The 26,156-nt window shown below is 36.8% G+C and overlaps 1 protein-coding gene across 4 annotated transcripts in view; it reads left to right on the top strand.

Moving 5' to 3' along the window:
- CEP135 (centrosomal protein 135) overlaps positions 1 to 19,269 on the top strand; it is a 70,467-nt gene extending 51,198 nt beyond the window's left edge. For 3 of the 4 annotated variants that reach the window (XM_030313838.1, XM_030313834.1, XM_030313835.1), the window contains 7 exons: positions 756 to 866; positions 1,203 to 1,388; positions 7,395 to 7,604; positions 8,442 to 8,644; positions 9,528 to 9,632; positions 12,331 to 12,444; positions 17,358 to 19,269. In XM_030313838.1, the coding sequence (XP_030169698.1) occupies positions 756 to 866; positions 1,203 to 1,388; positions 7,395 to 7,604; positions 8,442 to 8,644; positions 9,528 to 9,632; positions 12,331 to 12,433 (918 nt within the window). In that variant the 3' untranslated portion in view covers positions 12,434 to 12,444; positions 17,358 to 19,269. The remainder of the gene's footprint in view (positions 1 to 755; positions 867 to 1,202; positions 1,389 to 7,394; positions 7,605 to 8,441; positions 8,645 to 9,527; positions 9,633 to 12,330; positions 12,445 to 17,357) is intronic. The other variant, XM_030313839.1, reaches the window with a different exon arrangement.
- The last annotated feature ends 6,887 nt before the right edge of the window (positions 19,270 to 26,156 follow it).

Below are 26,156 nucleotides of genomic sequence, written 5' to 3'. Positions count from 1 at the left end.
TGAATTTTAAAGCTGTAAATATGTTTTCTAAAATTTAATGCTGTAAATATCAATAACATAAAGAACTCTGTAAGGAGAATAGTATTTATGAGTATTAAAAATGCAGTTTAGAAAGCTGCTGTATATCACAGAGTGTCTAGTTGATGCAACTATGGTCTCATTACCATTTTGGTCTTTGTTACTGGGAATCCTAAAGCTGGGAGCATAGGATTCTCTGTGGCAGAAATTATTGTCACCCCCCAGGATCACTCCCAAGGCAAAGTGTTGCGTTTTAAAGACCCACAATAGATTTTAATTATTCATACTTCCTTCCAGCAACTTAGAGAATCTCTAAGTAAATTATTGAATATTTTAGAATAGCAGTTACTCAAAATTATTGACTTTGTTTTTGCTGGTTTATTAAAGGATTATACCAAGAAGATGAATGATTTTCCTGTTTTAAAAAAATTACTTTCAGTATTCAATATAAAGCATATTGTTGATATATGAATTTTAAAAAATGTCAACCCATGAGCGTAGCTAGCCCCATAGTATAAATGCCAGATACACGGTCCTAACTCTTGCAGGAGATCAGTGGTAATATTTGGTTAAAAAGTCGAAATCAGTCAGGAAAAAAGTAAGAAAATAACTCTTAGGAACAGTTTTACTTTTTCCTACTCTTATTCCCCCAATTCAAAAGGAGCTATTTGAATAGAAATAGAACTCATTAGGTATCACATTCATTGTAGATTTGTCTTCAATTTTCTGATTTATAGGAAATCTCATTGGAATTGGAAGCAGCAGTGCAAGAAAAAGAAGAAATGAAGAGTAGAGTTCATAATTACATAACTGAGGTGTCACGATGGGAGAGCTTAATGGCTGCTAAGGTGAGAAAACATTATTTAAGTTGGATTTAAGACATTTAAAAATTTTTTTCATGTGCGTTTATTCTGTCTTATGTATGTATGTATGTATGTATGTCTCCTCGCTTAGATAATAAGGTTTGAGTGGAGAGCTTATCTTCTATATTTTTATACTTGAGATCTTATCTACTATATTTTTATACTTCCCTGCAGATCTTACTTAGTATATGTTGTCTGCATAGATAGCATATGTTTCCGAATTAAAACAAATTTTCTAATGTCTGTATATGTTTATGATATGAGTGTTCCAGTGGGTGACAGTTACTAATTTAGGAACAATGTTTTTATGCTTAAAACTAGGAAAAAGAAAATCAAGATTTGTTAGATAGATTTCAGATGCTTCATAACCGTGCTGAAGACTGGGAGGTCAAAGCCCATCAAGCTGAGGGAGAAAGCAGCTCAGTTCGACTGGAACTTCTTTCTATTGACACGGAGAGGAGACACCTTCGAGAAAGGGTAGAGCTACTAGAAAAAGAAATTCAGGAGGTAATGTATTCATTTGTCTTGTGATGATATTATCAGTAAAGCTATAACATTCAAAGATACTTTATCGAAGTAAGGTTTAAGCATTGATAAAATCAAGTTCAGTGGTAATCTTTTGTCATTAATTCTAATAATTTGCTTAGAAGCCCCATTATTTCTTTTTAAACTGTAGTAAAATATATATGACATCACATTTGCCATTATTAAGAGTACAGTTCTTTGGCAATTAGTACAGTCACATTGTTTTTGTTGTTGTTGTTTAAAGTATATTTATTTTGAGAGAGAGAGCACAAGTGGGGAAAGGAGCAGAGAGAGAGAGAGAGAGAGGGAGAGAGAGGATCCCAAGCAGACTCTGCACCACCAGTGCAGATCCCCATGTGGGGCTCAAACCTATGAACCAGAGATCATGACCTGAGCCTAAGGCAGATGGGATGCTTAACTGACTGAGCCACCCAGGTGCCCAGTACATTCACATTGTTATGCAAAATCACCACCATCTCCAGAACTTTTTCATCTTCCCTGACTGAAGCTCTGCCCCCATTAAATACTAACTTCCCATCCCTCACCCCCTACTCCCTTACTCTCTCCCCATCCCAGCCCCTGGCAACTACCATCCTACTTTCTTTCTCTATGAATTTGACCACTCTTTGTACCTCATATAAATGGAATCATACAATATTTTGTCTTTTTGTGACTGGCTTATTTCACTTAGCCTTAAGGTTCAGTTAACCTCAAGGTTCATGTATGTTGTAGCGTGTGTCCAAATTTCATTTCTTTTTAAGGCTGAATAAACACATTCCATTATGTATATACATCACATTTTGTTTATCCATTCATCTGTCGATGGACATTTAATTTGTTTTCATCTTTGGCTACCAGGAATACTGCTATGAACGTGGATGTACAATATCTCTTCAAATTCTTTCTGTTATTAAGGATATACCTAGAAGTGGAATTGCGAAAGCAAGATCATTTTTATGTTTGATTGCTTTCAGGACTTGCCATACCTTTTTCCATGAGGAAAATTGTAACAAACTATGACAAACATAAAAAATGTGAAAGTGGTTTTGGAATTTGGTAATGGACAAAGGCTGGGAGAGTTTTGAGGTGCTTGAGAGAAAAAACCTAGATTGCTTTGAAAAGCTTGTTGGTAGATGCTTATTACAGGGGATTCTAGTAAGGGCTCAGAAAAAAGGAGAGTGTAGAGAAAACTTACGTTATTTACAAAATGCATAAATTTTCAAGAACAGAATTTTTCCAGAAATCTTAGTGTTTCTTCTAATGAAGTCTCAGATGCAATTGAGGAACATGTTATTAGACACTGAAAGAATGGTGATCCTTGTTATAAAATGGCAGAGAACTTGACTGAATTATGGTCTACTCTTGGAAGGAAAGTATAACATACATAAGTGATGAACTTGGATATTCAGCTGAGGAAATTTCTAAGCAAAGTGTGGAAGGTGTAGCCTGGTTTCTTCTTGCTGCTTATAGTAAAATGGACAGAGATGAATTGATAAAGGAACTGCCAAGGACAAAAGGAACTAGGTCTTATCAAAATGCCAACAGCATTTTTTACAGCACTAGAACAGATAATCCTAAAATTTGTATGGAACCACAAAAGACTGCAGATACCCAAAGTAGTCTTGAAAAAGAAGAACAAAACTGGAGGTATCACAATCCCAGATTTCAAGATATATTACAAAGCTATAGTAATCAAAACAGTATAATACTGGCACAAAAAAATAGACACATAGATGAAAAGAACAGAATAGAGAGCCCAGAAATGAGTCCACAATTGTAGAGTCAATGACTCTGCAACAAAGGAAGCCAGAATATGCAGTGGGAAAAACGTGTCTCTTCAGCAAATGGAGCTAAGACAACTGGACAGCTATATGCAAAAGAATGAAACTGAGCCACTTTCTTATACCATATACACAAACATAAACTCAAAATGGATTAAAGACCTAAATGTGGGACCTGATACCATAAAAATCCTGGAGTGAGCACAGGCAATAATTTCTCTGACATCGGCCATAGCAACATTTTTCAAGATATGTCTCCTGAGGCAAGGGAAACAAAAGCAAAAATAAGCTATTAGGACTACTCCAAAATAAAAATCTTTTGCACAGCAAAGGAAATAACCAACAAAACTAAAAGACAACCTACCAGGGGCATCTGGCTGGCTCAGTTGGTAGAGCATGTGACTCTTGATCTTGGTGTCGTGAGTTCAAGCCCCACCCACATTTACTTTAAAAAAAAAAATACAACCTGCTGAATGGAGAAGATACTTGCAAATGATGTATCTGATAAAGGGTTAGTATACAAAATGTATAAAGAACTTAATACCAAAAAAACAATCTAATTTAAAAATGGGCAGAAGACATGAACAGATGTTTCTCCAGAGAAGACATCCAGATGGCCAACAGACACATGAAAAGATGCTCAATGTCACTAATCATCAGGGAAATGCAAATCAAAACCATAGTGAAATACCACCTCACAACTGTCAGAATGGCTAAAATCAAAAACACAAGAAACAGCAGGCATTGGTGTGGATGTGGAGAAAAAGGAATCTATATATACTGTTGGTGGGAATGTAAAATTTTAGTGTAGTCACTGTGGAAAACTGTATGGAGGTTCCTCAAAAAGTTAAAAATAGAATTACCATCTGATCCAGTAGTCTCACTATTGGATGTTTACCCCAAGAATACAAAAACACTAATTCAAAAAGGTATATTTGCCCCTTTGATTCTTGCAGCATTATTTACAATAGTCAAACTAGGGAAGCAGCCCAATTTTCCATTGATAAATGAACGGATAAAGATATGTTGTATGTATATACATATATATATACAATGTGTATATACACACACACACACACACACACACACACTGAAATATTACTCAGCCATAAAAAAGATGAAATCTTGGCATTTGCAACAATATGGATGGATCTAGAGGGTATAATGCTAAGTGAAATAAGTCAGAGAAAGACAAATACCATATGATTTTACTCAAAAGTGGAATTTAGGAAACAAAACAAATGAACAACAACAAAAAAAGGAACCAAAAAACAGATCTTTTTTTCTTTTTTCTTTTTTTTTTTTTTCCCCAAAAAACAGACTCCTAACTATGGAGAACAAACTGATGATCACCAGAAGGGAAGTGGGTAGGGAGAGGGGTGAAATAGGTGAAGAGGATTAAGAGTATCACTTACCATGATGAGCACTGAGTAATATAGAGAATTGTTGGGTCAATATTGTACATCTGAAACTAATATAACAGTGAATGTTAAGTATACTAGACTTAAAATTTAGGGGGTAAAATAGAATCAGGTCTTGATGATTTGGAAAATTCTTAGCCTATGCAGATAATGTGCTTTGGAGACAGAGCCAAGTGTGTGGCTTCACACACAACCTCTTGGTGAACAGATTTGGTATGTGGCTCATGAATGCAGTCAGTCATCTCTGTAGAAACACTGCCAACTTGTATTGATGGGGACAGAAATAGGATGAAATGAAAGAAGGCTGAATGTCTCGGATCCTACTAGCAGGAAACAGGCTAGCAGAGTTACTTGGCTACAAATAGTGTTCTCCTTTGAGAAAAGGGAGGAATGGCTCTGAAGGTAACTCAGTGATGAGCAGGGCTGCCATGGGCAGCTCAGATTCTGATGAGGCTACTGTTGCCACCACAGGCACAGAGGGTACAGCCCCAGGGGGTGAGGCTACTGCCTCCTTGGTCCCAGAGTGCAGGGCCCCTGCCACTGAGGGCCAAGAGGGTGGGGCTGTTGCTGAGGGCTGAGAAGGTGGGGCCACACTAGCAGGCCCAAAACGTAGACTATCGTGGCATAGATAATTATTCTTAGGCCTTAAAATCAAATGGAATTTTCCTTGCTTAGTTGCAAACTTGCTTTGGATTAGTAACCCCTTCATTCCTTCTATTTTCTCCCTTTCAGAGTAGGCATGTCTATTCTATGCCTGTTTCCCCATTGTTTTTGTAAGCAGATAACCTGTTTGCTAGCTCACAGATCTGGGGAGGGAGAGTGGTTTTGTCCCCAGATGGGCCATAGCCAGAGTCTTACCCGTATCTGATTTAGATGATGCTTAGATGAGATTTTGGACTTAGAATTGATGCTAGAATGTGTTGGGATGGAATGAATGTATTTTGCACATAAGAAGGACATGAATTTTGGGGAGCTAAAGGATAGATAGAATTATGGACCTCAAAAAGTTTTGTTGAAATCCTAATCTCCAGCACCTGTGAAGGTGATCTTATTTGGAAATAGGGTTCTTACAGTTATAATCAGGTTAAGATGAGGTCATACTGGACTAGGGCAGGCCATAGCTCAATGACTGGTGTCTTTTGTAAGAGAAATCTGGACACAGAAGATACAGGGGAGAATACCAGATGAAGACAGAGGCAGAGACTGGAGTGAAGTGTCTACAGGGCAAGAACATTAAGGATTGCTAGCAACCACCAGGAGTTGGGAGGGAGACCTGGAACAGATTCTCTCTCAGAACCTCTAGGTTCTGCAAACATCTAAATTTCAGACTTGTAACCTCCAGAATTGTGACAGGATAAATTTTGTTTGTTTTAAACCACCCAGTAATTTGTAGTAATTGGTTACAGCAGTCCTATGAAACTGGCACCCTGTCTCTAGAAGTTTTCCTATCAAGAGTATAACTAGAGGAATGCTTTTCAGCTTTCAAAATTCTCGGAAGAAACTATTCTTTAATTTTTTTGTCTGTCATTGTTCGTGTTCTTTTGTGGTATGTAAAACTGACTTTTACCTATTTATATTTAGTTTTAGGGAACTCTGATTTTTAATTCATTAATTTAGAAAATCCAAATATGTACTTTTCTGCACAGTTAGATTTTTAATGTCAATTTATTTTGTTAATACCTATTAAAATCATTTTATTTTTCAAGTGTGGAATTCTTATTAAACTCTAGACTAGAATTTATGTCAGTTTGTATTTATCACTCACAATTTAAATTGTGTGGAACTTAAAATGTGGATTATTCTAGAAAGAGAGTTTTATCAGTGTTTCAAACTTTGTTCATTATTTCAGTTATTAAAATCTTATAAAGTTGTGGATTACTATTAGGTTAAATTAAATTTAAATAGAACTTCAGGTATTCAGTTTTAAAACAAACTCCATTTTGAAATTTATTAATAAAAATTTTGTTTTTACTTTTTATTTTTTTATTTAAATTCAAGTTGGTTAACATACAGTGTAGTCTTGGCTTCAGGAATAGAACCCAGTGATTCATCTCTTACATATGACACCCAGTGCTCATTGCAAAAAAAGTGCCCTCCTTAATGCCAATCACCCATTTATTCCATCCCCCCCCCACTTACCTCCCTCCCAGCTATTTATTTTTGAGGGAGGGAGGGAGAGAGAGAGAGAGAGAGAGAGAGAGAGAGAGCAAGCATGTACTTGAGTAGGGAGGGGGCAGAGAGAGAGAGGGAGGCAGAGAATCCAAAGCAGTCTCCTTCTGCATGCTGTCAGTGCAGAGCCTGACTTGGGGTTCAAATTCACAAACTGCAAGATCATGACCTGAGCGAAAATCAAGAGTTGGACACCAAACTGACTGAAACACCCAGGCGCTCCTCCATTTTGCAATTTAGAATTTAAAGACAACTGAGGAGTGAGAAGTAAATATGTTGCTTTTTCTTGAAAAGGCATTATAACAATTTATAAAGGTAAATTTAATCTAACTCCCAAGATTCCCTTTTTACCCTAAAACAATGATTTTTATCTTTGCATCTTCCAAATATATACGTGAGGTACCTAGTTACCGTGGTTAGTAGTTATATACAATTCATTGGGTTAAGCATTAAATAGGCCATCTTTAAATAGCCGGCAGCTCCCTCAGAGTATCTTAAAATGTGCAAAACTTGGCTCTACTATTTTTTTTTAAAGTGAGGTCATGGCTGCACAGATTCAAGCCTTTAAAATTACTGGGTTACTTTAACTTTTTACCGGTTTCTTTTTCTATTCTCAGCACATAAATGCACATCATGCTTATGAGTCTCAGATCTCATCAATGGCAAAAGCCATGTCTAGATTAGAAGAAGAGCTGAGACACCAAGAAGATGCAAAAGCAGCAGCGTTGAATGATTTGTCGTCTCTTAGAGAACTTTGCATTAAGCTGGATTCAGGCAAAGATCTTATGACCCAACAACTGAATTCCAAAAACCTGGAGTTTGAGAGGGTAAGGACTTAAAAGACTTCATTGTAGCACATTATTTTATTGAGCCTTACTCTCATTGTTTTATTTTATCAAGCACTTTTGATAAAGTTTGTTTCCCTTTAAGGAGTTACTTTTGACTACAGGATTTTGAAAACTAGATTCTTTGCCAAGATTTTTCTAGGAAGCATAGTGATGAAATTAGGTGCTTTCTGTTTTGGAATAGATGGATATTTAGGAAAATAGGAGTGTTGTTATTATACAATAGGAACATATCCCAGTATATTCTTTCTCTGTTTGAAGGTAAGATTTAAATGAAGGACTGAGCAGTTCATTATTTCCTAAATAGAGTAGTCTTTCTGATAAAATCTCAAGGCATTTAAATCTTACTTAATTTTCAAAGTCTAGTTACCTGGAACTTCCCATTCTCAAACTGAGCATTACTTTAAACATCCCAGTGCATGTTTTCAAATACAGATGTTTTCAGTTTTCATTCATTTAATAGTATCTTTATTTTCAGCTACTGAGAAGCTCCAGTGCTGGCTTGACTGTTTGGTCAGAGTACACATAATAGATCAGAAGGGCTTCCTTTCTGATAGGATGGCCACATTTTAGGATTTTATGTTAATGACCCTCTCTTGGCAAGGAAGTATGAGTGAAACTCATAGGAATAGGTCTTATACCAAATAAGCAAAAATTATTTTGAAAATAAGATGACTTTCTTACACTTAAAGAAATGGTTCAAAATCTTTAACTGGTACCCAAAATAAAGCAACTGATAAGTGTATATAGCTCTACAAATAATTTTTTAGAGTGAGTCTCAAATTGTACTGAAGTAATCTTACTTTGTTTTCCCTGTAGGTTGTGGTGGAATTAGAAAATGTAAAATCAGAAGCAGACCTGTTCAAAAAACAACTGGCAAGTGAGAGACATACAATTAAAAGCCTTGAATCATTGTTGGCTACAAATAGAGATAAAGAATTTCATTCGCATTTAACCTCCCACGAGAAGGATACAGAAATTCAGCTACTTAAAGAGAAGTTAACCCTTTCAGAAAGCAAATTGTAAGTGGCATAAATCAACCTGTTTAAAGAAAATCGCTTGTCAAAAATAATTTTTGGCGAGAGAAGGGGATGGGAGTGTGTACGGTGGTACAAAACCAAAATATTTTACTTACATTGTGGCTGCTTTTAGGAATTTGGGGGTTTAGTTTAAGGAGATACATTGTGTTTGGAGATACAGATTTGTGTATCTTCACCACAGAGATGGTACCCATGGAAGTGAATGAGTGAACTTTAGAAAAATGCCTGTAGTTGAGTTGTGAACAAACAGGAGTCAGCAAAGGGGAGAGCATTTCAGGATGGGGAAAGCCATCTGTGTCTTTTACTGTATGGACTAGAAAAAGACATCAAAATTGCATGTAGTTTGACTCACATAAGTTTAGTGATTAATTACCTTTTAGGAGATTGATGATAGTGTCTATTAGACGGGCAGATTTGGACATATTTGATGGAAGAGGGGAGAAAATCTGGAGTACATAGTACAAGTAGAATAGTTGTTTTAAAAGAAGTTAATAATATTTGTCTTTCTGAGGCAAGAGTCCAGAAAGAGCCAATGAAGATACTTTACATCTTGATGTTATAGTTCATGTCTTATTCAAATTTGTATTTCCAGCATTGCTACAGTGCCTAGCACATACTGGAAGTTTAGTTTAACTGTTTGTTAAATAAATAAGATGAATGAATGAATGAACAAAAGAAAACTTAGTGATAGAAGCTCCTGAAGTTGAGAAAAGTAGTGTTAAAAAGACTTGTTCTTTTCTTTTCTTGTCCTAATTATCACCTCCATTTGTATTTATTACTAGCAAAAACAAAACTCCATAGCACTAGACTCTACAAAACAACATATTTGTTATTTATTTATTTATTTTTAAATTTTATTTTTAAGAACTAGTCTAGGCCGGGAAAACACCATGCTTCGGGCTAAAGTGACACAGTTACAAACCGATCATGATTCTATGAAAAGGCAGATTTCAACTGAAAGATATGAACGGTAAGAAAAAGATTTGAGCATTGGACAGTGTTTTTATTTATTCCCTGTCCCAAAAAAGATTTAATAGGACTTAAAAATAGCCAACTTTCTTTCAGTGTTCATACAAAAATAAACTTCTTCTGGGGCGCCTGGGTGGCTCAGTCGGTTAGGCAGCCGACTTCGGCTCAGGTCATGATCTTGTGGTCCGTGAGTTCTAGCCCTGCGTCGTGCTCTGTGCTGACAGCTCAGAGCCTGGAGCCTGCTTCATATTCTGTGAATAGCCTGCTTCATATCTCCCTCTCTCTGACCCTCCCCTGTTCATGCTCTGTCCCTGTCTCAAAAATAAGTAAACGTTAAAAAAAAAAATTAAAAAAATAAATAAATAAACTTCTTCTGATATTTCTTCCTAAAAAGTCAAAAGTGTTGTGGGAGATAATATCCTTACAGTAAATAAAGTAGCAAATATTGTCTACATGTTTTCTATAGCATTTCTCAGGGCAAAATCAGGGCATTATTTGAAAGAATATAATAGGGAATCAACAGGTGAGTAAGGATGCTACAAGACCCCAAACTGGAGTTGCTGGGTGGCTCAGTCGGTTAAGTATCTGACTCCGGCTGAGGTTGTGATCTTGCAGTTTGTGGGTTCGAGCCCCGCATCGGGCTCTGCACTGACAGCTCAGAGCCTGGAGCCTGCTTCGGATTCTGTGTCTCCCTCTCTCTCTGTCCCTCCCCTGCCCGTGCGCGCTCTCTCTCTCTCTCTCTCTCTCTCGAGTAAATAAACTTTGAAAAAAAATTTAAAAATGGGGCGCCTGGGTGGCTCAGTCTGTTAAGCGTCCGACTTCAGCCCGGGTGCATGATCTCACGGTCTGTGAGTTCAAGCCCCACGTCGGGCTCTGTGCTGACAGCTCAGAGCCTGGAGCCTGCTTCTGATTCTGTGTCTCCCTCTCTTTCTGCCCCTCCCCTACTCATGCTCTGTCTCTCTCTGTCTCAGAAATAAATAAACATTAAAAAAATAAAAATTAAAAAAAAAGCACAATGTGGTCCAATAGGAAACTCCAAATACAGATCATCACAAAAGTGATGATGATCATAAGAGCAATTGATAAGTATGTGCCAGATACCACATACATATCTGATTAATGCTACTAATAATCTATTATTATGCATATATTACAGGAAACTGAAGTCACACAAATAATAAATGGCAGAGCCAAAACTAAAATCAAAATATATCTTATACACCTGAAACTAACAAAGCATTTTATGTTAACTAAATGTGAATTAAAAAGATAAATAAAATTTTGAAATAAAAACAGATCTGTTTAATTTTAAACCCCATGCTCTTATATACAGTATATTCCCTACCGCTTAGTAGTTTTCTAATTTTCATACTCACTTTTATTTCAGTTAATTTGCTTTGTATATTGAAAACCTTAATCTCCAAGTGCCACAAACAGGGATGAAACTTGCTTTCACAGCTAAAATTGAAGTCTAATTTGCAAATCAGTTGTCAAGTTACTTTTCTTTCATTACTCTTTCTTGCTCTATTAATACCATAGACATAAATATTCCTGAGATTTCATACTCAAATAGTGGTCAAATTGCTGCTTATCGGGTCAGTTTTTTTATTTCTCTTATTTTCTATTTGCATCAAAACTTTTGAAAGATATGCCATTTGTAGTATAGACAAAATTTGCTAGGAAATCAATATTTATGATTTCAAAGAGAAAGGAAGCCTGAGAAATGAAGAAAAGCATCAATACATAAAATCAATGTTACTAATTTCTCGTAATTGAGAAGATTTCGTTTCTCAGTGTGCTAAACTGTACATACATGATTTCTATTTCTTAATGATAACTTAAATTCTCTTCAGTCCAAGGGGGGTCCTACTGCCTAAGGCTATAAGACCCCCTTAATTCCTCTTTTTCCCTTGTTCCTGGTCCCCGAAGAAACGTAGGCCAACAGGACATCTCCTTTTCCTTATCATCCAACTAGGCTATGCATTCTTAAAGTGCCATTATCGCCACCCCAGGGAACAATATTGGTTCTTGGGGGTTGAGGGAGTGGCAAAAAAACTTTAGGTATTACAATGACTCGTAACCTGCCAGAGGACCTCAGTACATAAATAACATATCTATATGTTAAAATTTCATTGGGAAGAGTGGATAATTTGGGGGGAGGGAATATCTTAAAAAGTTTCTTTAAGGGGGATCATAATGAAAAAATAGTTTGTGAAATACCCAACTAAGTAGAAATCTTGGATACTGAGGAATATAATGCAGAAAGTCTAGGCCAGAGACCCTGAATAGCCCACAAAAGAAGTAGAAACACAGTCACCATGCTTTGTGGAGCTGACCCAGACACAGGGGAGGAGGGTGTAGTAGAGAAAAGGGTTATTTCACTTCTGACATTGGGAGTTTTAGGAAGAAGGAAGAAGCTAGATTTATGTTCAAGAAGAGGTGGGAAAGGAAGGGGCAGAGGTGGGAACCAACTTTGCAAATCTGTATTCAGAGGGGCTTTGAACAACCTCTTATAGTACATATTCCTTTAATTGAAATCTTTTACTCACTACTTAAAATTATAAGGACATTGGATTTAAATTTAGTAGAAATACTCATTAGTTAATTGAGGAGAAATTACTTAATCAGTAAAAATCACAACATCGTATATTTTGTATACCACTTAATTGTATAATCTCTTCCTTGATCTTTACTGACAGAGAAAGAGCAATCCAAGAGATGCGTCGACATGGTCTTCCCACACCACCCCTTAGTTCAACTCTGAGGTCTCCTTTACATTCTCCTGAACATATAAGCTGTTAATTATCATAAAGGTAAGTATGCAGCACTAGGACAAGCAAAACTAATCTGTAATTATAAAAATTCAGAAAGTAGTTTTCAGTGTGGAGGGAGGGGAGATTGCCTACAAAGGTGATCAGGGCAATTTTGTGAAGTAATGAAGGGTTCTGCGTCTTGGTGATGGCTGCACGGGTATATACAATTGTAAAAACTCATTGACCTGAACATTAACAGTCCACACATTTTAATGTATGTAGATTATACCTCAATTAAAGAAGAAAAGGCATCCACAACAAAATATTAAATGACAGGATGAGATATCACACAGTAGCACTTGATGAAGTGCCAAATTCAACATACAAATAACAGGTGGTAAAAGTATAGACAGCAGTGTACAAATGGGAATGCACATGACACAGTAGACTCAATCTAACAGGAATGGCAGGTTGTCGGGGAATAATGAGGGAGAAAGGCATGGCAGGCAGGGTGGGACACAGAGGGTATATTGAATGTGAGGCTCAACTAGAGGTTGTAGTCTTATCTCTGTAAGTCAAGGGGAGCCGTTAAAGGTGCTTCTGTGTATAATATGGGTACAAGGGAGGGATTAAGATGGTGGATTAACTTCATAACTATATTTGGGCCATATTGGGGAAGATAGAAATGAGAGGCAGAGACCAGAAAGAGCTATGAGAGGAACAGTATATTCAGTTCAGGATCTGTGGAATAATGTTGAAAGCTAGGACAAATTTTAAAAACAAATGACATATATATAGAAAAGTGCCATATCCTAGCATACAGCTCAGTGAGTTTCACAAACTGAATACACCTGTGAATAACCTACACCCAGATCAAGAAACAAAACACATCCCTCTTGGGCTCTCTCCTGCTTATAAGCCCTACTCCAGAAGTAACTATTCTGCCTATTAAAAACATAGATTTCTTTTGCCTGTTTTTGGACACTTTTTAAACGAAATCTTACATTTCTGGCTTGTTTTCCTCCACAGTACATCTGTGAGATTCATTCATACTGGTGTGTGTTCTTGTAGGTTGTTCAGTCTTGTTGCTGCATAGTATTACATTGCATGAACTCCCCACAGTCCATTTACCCATTTTATTGTTGATGGGCATTTGGTAATTTCCAGTTTGGGCTATTGTAGAGTTAACGATGAACATTCTATTCTAGTACCTGTGTGTTGGTGACCAGATGTGTGCATTTCTTTTGAGTATACACGTAGGAGTGAAGTTGTTGGGTCACTGGACATGCATATGTTCAAGCTTGAGTAGACAGAGCAAAGTGGTTGTAAAGAGGTAGGATACATTTAACAGAAGAAGGGTCAAAGGGATGTGCTGATTCATTGGAGATGGGAATGAATGGGAAAGAAGTCCTGCAGGACCAGGGCTTGAAAGGTAGGTTGACCGCAAAATGCAGGCTTGCTGACAGAAATAGTAAAGTCATTCTTTTTTTAAAAATATGCATTTCTTTGCCTTATTTTAAGTAGAAGCATATAGAAGATAATTAAGCATTTCCTCAATGACTCAGAATTCTCATTATGAACATTAATTATGTAGTGTGTTTTGACATACTGATCTGCCAGGTTTTATTGGTATTTGTAGGGCGTAGGTTTAAATGAGTCCTGATTGCTGTACTTTTCTTTTGTGTGTGTTTGTTTGACTAAAACATGCATTTTCCTCTTTCACTTTGAGGACTACTTCTCAGTGCTGGCTACAATCACTGTGTCCTCACAACTTCTAAGCTGCTGCATTAATTTGAATGTGATTAGATGGAGGTTCAGCTTCTCGTTATAAAGCCTTGTAACAGTTGTGACACATACATTTTCTCATACTGGATTCACAGCTGCATTTTAGACCAGAGATTGGTAAACTAAAGTCTGTGGGCCAAATCCACTCCACTGCCTATTTTTGTAAATCTAGCATAGCCACACCTGTTTGTTTACACATTGTCTAAGACTGCTTTCCTACAGAGGTGGAATTGAGTAGTTGTGACAGAGACCCCATGGCCCACAAATCTAAAATATTTACTACCTGGCTTTTCACACTATGTAGCCTCTGGAAAACTCTGCTGTGTACCTGTGAGAGAATAAGAGTGAAAAAAACAAATAATTCTTTGGTTTTATGAAAATAGGCTTTACCTTATAGATGCTCAAAAAAGGTCTTGGAGACTCCAGAGATACCCATATTATACTTTCAGAACCACTGATTTAGAACATGCTGGATTTAGCAATCTCTAAAGCTGTGATTATTTAGAAAACTTTCTGTTTTGTTTGTTTTAAACATTTTTTTAAAAATAATCTCTATGTCCAACATGCAGCTCAAACTCACAACCCTGAGATCAACAGTCACATGCTCCACCAAGTGAGCCAGCCAGACCCCCCAAATTAGAACACTTTTTAATTGTGATAAAATATATGTAACATGAACTTTGCTATCTTAACTGTTTTTAAAGTGTGCAACTCAGTGGCATTAAATTCATAATGTTGTACAACCAAAACCACTATTTCCAAAATTTTTTCATCACTCCAGACAGAAACTCTATATCCTTTAGGCCATAATTCTTCAGTCCCCTGTCTACCTCCCCAGGCCCTGAAAGTCTCTAATCTACTTTTCTGTCTCTTGCCCATTCTAGCTTTTCATATAAGTGAAATCATACTATATTTGTCCTTTTGTGTCAGGCTCGTTTTACTTAGCATAATGTTTTCAGGACTCATGTGTTGAAACAATTTGTTTCTTTTTTTATGCTTGAATAATACTCCTTTGTGTGTTTATGCCACATTTTGTTTGTCCGCTCATCAGTTGATGGACACCTGGGTCGTTTTCACCTTCTAGCTATTGTGAATAATGCTGCTATGAACATTGGTGTTCAAGTACCTGTTTTCAAATCTTCTGGGAGTAACTAAGAGTAGAGTTTCTGGGTCATATAGTAATTCTGTGTTTAACTAGTACATCCTCAGCGAGAAAACATAAAATATAAAAATATAAAGAAGGACACCAAAATTACTTTTAAAAAAAAATTTTTTTTAACCTTTATTCATCTTTGAGAGAGAGAGAGAGAGAGAGAGAGAGAGAGAGAGCATGAGTGGGGGAGGAACAGAGAGAGAGGGAGACACAGAATCTGAAACAGGCTTCATCCAGGCTCTGAGCTGTCAGCACAGAGCCCAACGCGGGACCCGAACTCACTGACTGCGAGATCATGACCTGAGCCGAAGTCAGACGCTTAACCGACTGAGCCACCCAGGTGCCCCCCCAAATCAGTTTTTTAAACGTTTTTTTTTATTGTGGTAAAATATACATAACATCAAATTTATCATTCTAACTATTTTTAAGTCCACATTTCTCTGACAATTAGTACATTCACATTATTGTGAAAAAATAATGTCCTTCATCCATCTCTAGAACTTTTTTATCTTCCTCAACTGAAACTCTACCCATGAAATAAACATTAACTCCCAGTCTCCCCTCCCCACAGCTCCTGGCAACTGCCATTACAATTTCTGTCTCTGTGAATTTGACTACTCTGTTTAACTCATATAATTGGAACTATATAGTGTTTGTCCTTGTGACTTACAGTGCTTTCAGGGTTCATCCATATTGGAGCATGTGTCAGAATTTCTTTCTTTTTTGGTGCTAAACAATATTCCACTGTATGAATATACCATTTATGAGTTGGTAGATACTTGGGTTCCTCCTATCTCTTGGCTGTTGTGAAAATGTATGTTCAAGTCAAAATCACTTTTAATCCTATAACCCAGAGAAAATATCAATTAGCATTTTGGTATATACTTCCTTCTTGTTTGATTTGTAATAAATATACACACACATTCATAGACATACATATATAATTGTAATAGAGATCATACTCAAAATAATTTTTTATCCTATCTTATATTTTGTTTTGTTCTGTTCTTTGGGGTTTTTCCCCTTAATAAATTGTTGAGAGCATCTAATCATTAAAAGTATTTTCAAAATGCCATTTTATTCTTTTTATTTTTCTTTTTTTTTTTTTTCCTTTCTCCTTTTCTTTCCTTCTGCCAGGAGATAGTATTTACATTTGGAATTTTACAAGAGATGATTTATTTTTTGTTTTATTTTTTAAGTAATCACTATGCCCAATGTGGGGCTTGAAACCAGGACCCCGAGATCAAGAATCACATGCTCCACTAAATGGATCCAGCCACGTGCTCCTCAAAAATGCCATTTTAAAATAGTTATCAGGTGCCTGGGTGGCTCAGTCGGTTGAGCGTCCAACTTTGGCTCAGGTCATGATCTCACAGTTCATGGGTTTGAGCCCCGCATGGGACTCTGGGCTGACAGCTCAGAGCCTGGAGCCTGCTTGAGATTCTGTGTCTCCTCTCTCTCTGCCTTTCCCCAGCTTGTGCTGTCTCTCTCTGTCTCAAAAATAAACATTAAAATTTTTTTTTATTTAAATAAATAAAATAGTTATCAGTTCATCACATGTTTCCATTGTGGAATTTTTCATATTTTAGTGTGTGTGTGTGTGTGTGTGTGTGTGTGTGTGTGTGTGTTTTAATTGGGGTGGTGATTAGATAGCACATAAGGTAAAAAATATTTGTCCATAATATGCTGTTTTAAGACTCAGACACAATTTACAGTACTTATACATTAACTTAGACATCATATTATTCCTCATTTTGAATAATTTTTCTCAGTTAACATCCTGTGTTACCCCTTTCTTTTCACTCTGTATCATTCATTTAGTCCTCATATACTTTGATGTGCTTGGGTGGTCTGAGGGGAATATATTTTGAAGTATAGAGCTGTTAACTATAACTTGATTATGGGCAAAGGCTTTATTAGAGATTATAATTTTGGTTAAAACTGAAAACAGTCTCTTAGTTTTTTGTGAATTTACCAAGTAATTTTTGTTTATCGTTTTTCTCTTAACTCCCCTTTCCTGTCCCCCCTTTTTCAGAATGGTGGCTTTCAATGAGTTACCTCTGTGGATTTTTTAAAGGACAGAACAGTAATGAAATATTTGAAGTACTTGTTCTTGAAAATCATGAACATTGACACAAATTCTACCTCTGTCAACTTTTATTTAAATCAGTGAATATTTATATAAAAATTTTGGTTTAAAAGAGCCATATCTATGTGTATATTTTTATATATATGACAGAACAAAATATGTATTAATAGTGCTAACTAATGTTATATCTATACTTATATTATTCCTCACTTAAATTGCTCCTCAAAGTGTGTGTTTATACTGTGAATTAATATAATGTATTGTTCACATTATGCTTTAATAATCTTTTTCATAATGAGCCATGATATGTGTATATAAATATTCTTACAATACTTATTTTCAAAGTGTTTTCAGTTTTCATGCCTGTGTTTATAACCCATATCTTTAATACATTCATATAGGATTATCAATCTTGATGCTGTGCTGTCACACTTTTTCTTCTAAATGTAAAATTAATTGTTCACCAATTTGCTATCTATCATCAAGGGTAATATATTCAGGTCTATTTTCACAATAGCAGAGGTCTTGATAAAATAATAATTACCGTATATCATTTGTTATTGTCAACTTGAAGAACTGTGATGGGAAAGATACATTTATATATTACATGCAATATTTTATTATTTTGGTTATCACATGGACTCTTCACTTAATACAAATTCTATCAAAATCAAACTAAAAGCCACATTCAGAATTTTGTAAAACAATAGAACAGAAATTTGGGACACTTTTTCAGTAAATAAAATTCCTCCCTGTATTAAGAAAAAAATTCAGACCATAAAAGTATATGCGGTAAATATAGTAAAAGATTTTGTTAAAATGCCAGTATACATTCAATAATACCAGTTTTTGCTTCTAAACTTGTATGTTGTAATTTGTTAGTCTTACAGAATAGTATGTAAACACTGAACTGTGGCATGTAAATAGAAAACAACTTTTTACAATTAATTTTCAAGGTTGTAGTTTTAAGGAATTTAGATATATCTAAATATGTATATATATACACACATTAATAAAAGAACAGAAGTACAAAATAGAATGTCAGATTCAAAAACTAATCGTGTTTGAACCATACACATTTGGAGAAAATCCTTTTCTTGGTAGGTTTCATTATGATTGAAAAAGAAGAACTTAAGAACGAACATAAGAAAGTGGAAGACCAGTTGCTTATGATACAGTTTGTTTCCTCTTGTGGTTTTAATACAATGGAATTTGTGTATGTGTGTTTGTGTGTACCTGGGGGTGGCATTGCTCTTTTCTAAAACTAATATGCCTTATATGTCTGGGATATGGTATATGCCATTTGCAATAATTCACTGTGTATTTGGGTGTGATGTGGTTTATTTTTCTACCATATTTGTAATTTTATGTATTCCATCTCCTTTGTGTGAATTCATATAGCAAAATACAAGAGAAATGGGACTAATTTGCAATGTCATATGGAAAATCTTTTAATAAACATATGTAAATAAAATAAAAAATATTCCCACCTTTTCCCCCAAAGCAATAGCAAGGCCTATTTTATTAGATATTTTATTTTTAATGTTTTTCATAATTTAAAAATGTGTAGCTTGCCATAATTATTTTCTTAACCATATTACTACAATTTTCCTAAATTGGTTTTATCTTAAAATACTGAATGTTCTCACCATTTGTAGATGTTTTTAATTTGTTTTAAAAATTTTTAAATTATGCTTGACATAGATATTCCATTAAACTTTCCAGTCAATTTATTTTCTCTTACAAATAGTTTTTTCTTACATTTTAGCAATAATCTTAACTCTAAACAATTCAAACTTTATCATGGTAGGATTTGGGTAAATCCTTGTACTTAATGTGTGAGATACTTTTTTTTTAATGGTTTTGATTTATTTCTAGTTCAAGAAATGAAGTCAAAGTTTCTGTTTGAAATCCATGTACAAAATGATTGAACAGGCTTGTGTATGTGTTTACATTTTTCTTTCATATGCTCTGTGTTGAGAACCTTAACTACATTGACTATGCCACCTGCCACATCACCTTATTACAACTTACCACACATCTGATCTCCCCCTCTCCCCAATTCTTAGAAGATTTACTGTCTTTTATTCTATCATCAGTCTTTTTAATTTCACTATCTTGGAACAGTGGTTATTGACCAGGCCTGCATTGGTGTTACCTGGACAGTTTTAATGAAAAACTGATTTCTGAACCCTACACTTGTCCAAATCAGAATCTCTGGGAATTAGGTGTGGGCATTTTAATTTTTAATTTTAGGTTCTCTAGATGATTCTAATGTGTAGCGGATTTAAAGTGCTAATTTAGAAACTGATCCACCAAACTGACCTACTAATGGGACTCAACCTATAGCTTGAAAACACTGCTGTAGATCTTATTACCTCCAAAAACCTCAGCTTCTAGCATGCTACTCACACCTCTTTCTAGGTCACTCAGTCATGCCTAACCAATCCTTTGACTCAACTAGGATCTCCAGACAATTGATTCTCTCCCCTATTCTTTGTCTATAAGTCCCTCACTTTCCTCTATCTTGCATAGGCTTCATTTTCTTTGCATATACATTAATTCTCTTGTCCCTCTAAACTGAAAACTCAAATCTTGTTTGTATCCAACTACTTCAACTATGCTGCATCTGTACCTAAGCAGCTGAACAGGGATAGAGAAAAAACCAGCCATGCTGGTTCCAATTTCACTTGAAATTTATGACCCTGAAAATCAAGGGCCCACAGCATTGTGTGAGGATCCTATACATTTTCCTGGTCAATTCACACTTAACCTCTCCCCAACAAGCATTTCACACCTCTTTATTCAGACCTTCAATCCCTCTCTTTCTTGCTCTCAGGTTGTTTCTTCTTTCACTGAGAAAATGGAAACACTAGGGAAACTTTCTCACCCTTCAAATCTATTAACAATACATCTGTATCCGTAGAACTTCCTTCCCTCTTATAACATGAACCATCTCTACCGTCTAGCTATTTTATCTAGTTATAACCAGTATCCATTCTTTCTACTAGTCAAAAGATTCTATAATTAACACCACATTTCCTGAGTCATTTTTGCTCACTTGGCTTGTTCCTACTTGCATGCATACCTCCCATGCATGAGAGAAAGAACGTGAGCAGGGGAGGGGCAGAAGGAGGAGAGAGAATCAAGCACACTCCACATCCAATACGGAGCCTGAAGTGGGGCTCAACACAGGGCTCAATCTCATGACCGTGAGATCATGACCTGCACCGAAATCCAGAGTCAGATGCTTAACTGACTGAGTCACCCAGGCATCCCTTTAATTTCCCATTTTTAAACCCTGCCAGACCTGACCATTCCATTTTTTTTACACCCTGTAGAACAAAAAATCCTTAACAAGTGTTAATCTATACTCACTTCATCACCACCTTTCCTTCTTGAACAATCCCAATGATGCTTTATTCGCATTACTCCAAACCATTTTTTGTCAAGGTACCAACTTCCATGTGTTCTTTATTTCCTTTTTCACACTTAATATTTCTTGTTAGTGCTTTTTGTTATATTTTGTTCTTATTTGATACTGCTGCTATCTTTGAGGAAGGATTCGATACAGACATAGCTTTAAACTAAGTGCATTTGAAGATGAGATTAAGGACTTCTTCCGGAAGGCATCAGAAAAAGAGATTGAATGTGTAAAAGAAAAGCATTATGGAGGGTATGTGTAGGAATGCCAAGATCCAGGTAATACTGAGCCTCACAAGAGAGAAATATTAGGAGTGCAAAAAATATTTTAAGGAATAATGGAGATAAATGTCACCAAATCAAAGGGTACAGTCTGAGGTCTTATTAAAAGGGCTCAGAAAGGGGAGCCTAGGTGGCTCTGTCAGTTAAGCGTCCAACTTAAGCGCCCAGGTCATAATCTCCTGGTTTGTGAGTTCGAGCCCCACGTCTGGCTCTGTACTGACAGCTCAGAGCCTGGAGCCTGCTTCAGATTCTGTGTCTCCCCTTCTCTCTCTGCTCTTCTACTCATGCTTACTCTCTCGCTCACTTGCTCTCTCAAAAATAAACATTAAAAAAATAAGTGGGCTCAGAAAAAGCCAAGTAGAAAGGAAGGGGAAAACCCACATCTAGACACAATATTAAAGACAAGGGAAGAGGGGCACCTGGCTGGCTCAGTTGGTAGAGCATGCGACTCTTGATCTCAGGTTTGTGAGTTTAAGCCTCACATTAGGTGTAGAGACTACTTAAAATCTTTTTCAGTGCCTGGGTGGCTCAGTCATTTAAGTGTCCAACTCTTGATTTCAGCTCAGGTCATGATCTCATGATTCATGGGCGCAAGCCCCAAGCTGGGTTCCATGCTGACAGCACAGAGCCTGTTTGGGATTCTCAGTCTCTCTCTCTCTCTCCTCCCCCCCCCCCGCCCCTCCCATGCTTACACACACACTCTCTCTCAAAAATAAACTTAAAAAAATAATAAAATCTTTTGAGGCACCTGAGTAGCTCAATCAATTGTGTCTGTCTTGAATTGGTCTCAGGTCATGATCCCAGAGTCATGGGATCAAGCCCTGCATCGAGCTCCATGCTGAGCATGGAGCTTGCTTAATATTCTCTCTCTCTGTCCCAGTCCCCCACACTCTCTCTCTCTCTCTCTGTCTCTCAAGTTAAAAAAATTTTTTTAATAAATAAAGACAAGGAAACAAATTTTAAAAGGCTCAGAGAGAAACAGGTCACCTGAAAAGGAACAAGGATCAAAAATTTACATCTCTTAAGGACTGAATGTGCCCCCCCCCCCGCCCCACCGACACCAAATTCCTATGTGAAAACCCTACTCCCCAATGTAATGATGTTAGGAGGTAGGGTCTTTGGGAGGTAATTAAGTCATGAGGGTGAAGCCCTAGTGAATGGGATTAGTGCCCTTGTTAAAACTAACCTCACAGAGCTCTCTCACCCTCTTGACATGTGAGGACACAACAAGAAGTTGGTAGTGTAAAACCCCAAAGAACCCAACTGTGTTGGCACCTTCATCTTGAACATCCAGCCTCCAGAACTGTGAGGAGTAAATTTCAATTTTTTTATAAGCTACCCAGTCTATGACATATTGCAATAGCAATCCAAACAGACTAAGACAGCATCAAATTTCTCAATAGCTACACTAGAGCCAAGCATCACATATTATTTTTAGAATTCTGAAAGAAATAATTTTGAAACTTTTAACTAGCTGTTGAAACACTTTTGGAGGAAGGAATCAATTAGAGAAGTAAGTATAGGAGATACTGCAAGAGATTTGTGAATTAATCAAATATTTTAGTACAGTCTATTATGTTAATAAAAAGAAGGAAGGGGGTGGGAGGAAGGAAGGAAGGATGGAAGGAAGGAAGGAAAGAAGGAAGGAAGAAAGGAGAAAAGGGAGGGAGGGAATCTATAAAAATTCAGACCAAAATTTCTAGGATCTGGATAATACCAACATGCTAGATAGGAAGAAGAAAGACAATAAAAACATGAGAAAAGGTAAAATATTTGTGTTTTTTAAAAAGATTTTCAATATTTATTTTTGAGAGAGAGGATGTGGCACGAGTGGGGGAGGGGCAGAAAGAGAGGGAGACACAGAATCAGAAGCAGGCTCCAGGCTCTGAGCTGTCAGCACAGAGCTCAATGCGGAGCTTGAACTCCCGAGCTGTGAGATCATGACCTGAGCCAAAGTCGGAAGCTCAGCTGACTGAGCCACCCAGTCACCCCAAACATTTGTGTTATTGGGAGAAGATACAAATACTGAAATCAACAAGGAGAAACAACACAGCTATGAGTCAAAAGCAACTGTCATAATGATATAATACTAAAACACTTTTCTAGAACTTTATTCTTCCTGGGCACTATTCTGAGAATTTTACATGTGTTACCTCATTTAATTCCCACAGTAATCATATTCTTTATTCTCATAGATGAGGACACAGGCAAGACTTGCTTGTGGACATATTACTAGTAATGGTGAATTCACTTTTAGACAATTTTTAAAGTGATTTAATATTTAAACCAGCAGAAGAAAACATGATCTCTATAGAAAGTATATTAGAAAATTTGAAAGATAGCAGGGGTAAATCTTTATGTAAGAGTAGCCAAAATAAATGTAAGTGGATAAAATTCTTTAATTAAATGGCAGAGTCAGATTGGATCTTAAAAAACATTATGTCAGGGGCACCTGAATGGCTCAGGTGGTTAAGCATCCGACTTTGGCTCAGGTCATAATCTCACTGTGAGTTCAAGCCCTGCATTGGGCTCTGTGTTGACAGCTCAGAGCCTGGATTAGGCTTCGGATTTTGTTTCTCAGCCTCTCCCTGCCTTTCCCTCACTCACGATCTGTCTCTCTCTCTCTCTCTCTCTCTCAAAAATAAATAAACATTAAAAAAATTTTTAAAAAGAACCAGAATGTCAGCCACAAGAGAGATAAATTTGAAATAAAAAAATACATAGAAAATTTGAAAATAAAAGGAAAAGATTCATCAGGCAAATGGGAACCAAGAGAAAACTAGAGTAGTAATCTTATCTGACTAGATAGAATTCTAGGGAAAAGAAAAAAAGACAAAAGCAAGGTGTTATAGACTGGTGAACAAGAACAACAATAGAACATAAATGTACAGCCATTTCAAACGTACAGCTGTGTATATATATATATATATATATATATATATATGTACATATATAAAAGTTCGCATCCAACAAGCAAAATACACATTTTCTTCAAGCACATTTCTCATATTTAAAAATAGAGCATATGTTAGCCCTTAAAGGATGCCTCAAATTCAAAAGGATTAAATCATATAAATCATTTCTCTGACCATGTTGCATAAAATTAGAAAATAATAGGGAGGAGTAGATGGCAGAGAAGCATGGAGACCCTGAGCTTGTCTTGTCCCTGAAATGCAGCTAGATCAGTACCAAACCATTTTGAACACTTAGGAAATTGATCTGGGGATTAACTCAATGATCTGAATAATTTGAGCCACAGATCACGGCAGGTACTCAGTGAGAGAGGTGAACTAGGGGAGAGAGAAAAGCCATGGAGGGTAGACAGCCGTTTTTACAGAAAGAGGACAGAGAAAGAGGTGCATCAGGATCATGCAAGAAAAGCCTTCCTCCGGAAAGTAGCTGGAGAGAAAGAGAAAGAGTGAAAACACTCGCAGGGGACTGAACAAGAACTCTGTTTCCCAAAACCATTGACGGGGAAAAAGGAAAGGGTTTCAATACCACCAGGATTCTATAAACAGTGGAGTGCAGAGTCTGAAGTTTCAGAGTTTAGTGCCTGGCAGTGCTCTGGTGGGGAGTAGGGCAAATCCTCAGGAACAAGCAGCAGGGTCTGAGGGATTTCTGTGCCACATGGAGAGAAGCAGTTTCCCTACTTGGAGTGCATCTGGTAGAGGCCATACAGCCTCCCTACAGGCAAAGGTCCCAGCAGACCCAGGAGAGCAGCCATGTTTGCTGGTATTGGGACAAAGATGTCAGAATGTGGTGAAACCTAGCAACGGCTGTGTGTTGTGATTTGCCATAATCTCTGAACCTCTACTACTGCATGATTCCACAAACATTTTCTGGGGCAAGCTGGCACCCAGCGATTGCTCAGCGAGACCCTCCCCCAGAAAGTCGGTGTGGGTCCAGGCCACAGGGTTTTCTGAAGTGTAGGGTTTTGGAACAAAATGTCATCTGAGATAAAACTCTGGAGGGAGGTACCATCTGGCAGTCTGATGGCTTGGACACAGACAGGGTAGAGGCAGGGAGTGGATGGAGGCCTGAGACAAAGGAGGAGTGCTTGATCAATGGTCAGGGAGAGACAAAGTTCCTATGCTAGAGACTAGGAAACTGGATGAAGCCATTTCCACCTCTCCTGTACATGCACACATGCACACTGATCCACCCCAGTAAGTTAAGCAGTTCCACCTAGTGGAGAAGGGAGCCTTACACCAAGTCCTTCCCAACTGTGCCCTACAAGCACATTCCAAAGAAGACCAGAACAAGTCACTCCACCTGTTTAGTGTATGGACTATGGAGTGTTTCATAGTTTCAGTTAGGGGAAACCGGATATAACTTCATTCAGGTTACATTCCATTTGTTGGTTCAACTTATTTGTTGGTTTTCTTTGCTTATGTTTTTGCTTAAATGGTTTTCTTTTTCTTTCTTTCTTTCTCTTTCTTGGATACAGAAAGAGAAATTGTTTTGACTTTATTTTTTAGTTTTAAAAAATTTTTATTTTATTTCAATTTCTTTATTTTATTTTATTCTATTTTATTATATAATTTTTTTAATTTTTAAATTTTTTCTTAACTTTTTTTCCCCTTTCCTTTCCCTTTTTTCTCTGTTCTATCAAGCTTCTTTCAACAAGCAGAATGAAGCACACCTAGGTCCTAGCTTCCTTTATTTGATATTTTGTTTTGTTTCTAATTTTTTTTAAAATTTTTTAACGTTTATTTATTTTTGAGACAGAGAGAAACAGAGCATGAACTGGGGAGGGTCAGAGAGAGGGAGACACAGAATCCGAAACAGGCTCCAGGCTCTAAGCTGTTAGCACAGAGCCCGACACGGGGCTCAAATCCACGGACGGCGAAATCATGACCCAAGCCAAAGTCAGCCGCTTAACCGACTGAGCCACCCAGGCGCACCTGTTTTTAATTTTTTAATTTTAATTTTTAATTTTATTAACTTTTTTCTTCCTCCAGAGTGACAAAATGAAGGAATTCACCCCAAAAGAAAGAACAGGAAGAAATGTCAGCCAGGGACTTAATCAACACAGACATA

The sequence above is a fragment of the Lynx canadensis genome, chromosome B1 (genome assembly GCF_007474595.2).
Source record: "Lynx canadensis isolate LIC74 chromosome B1, mLynCan4.pri.v2, whole genome shotgun sequence".
Lineage (NCBI taxonomy): Eukaryota > Metazoa > Chordata > Mammalia > Carnivora > Felidae > Lynx > Lynx canadensis.
Note: the sequence above shows the minus strand (reverse complement) of the source record. Positions and strands in the feature narration are given on the sequence as shown.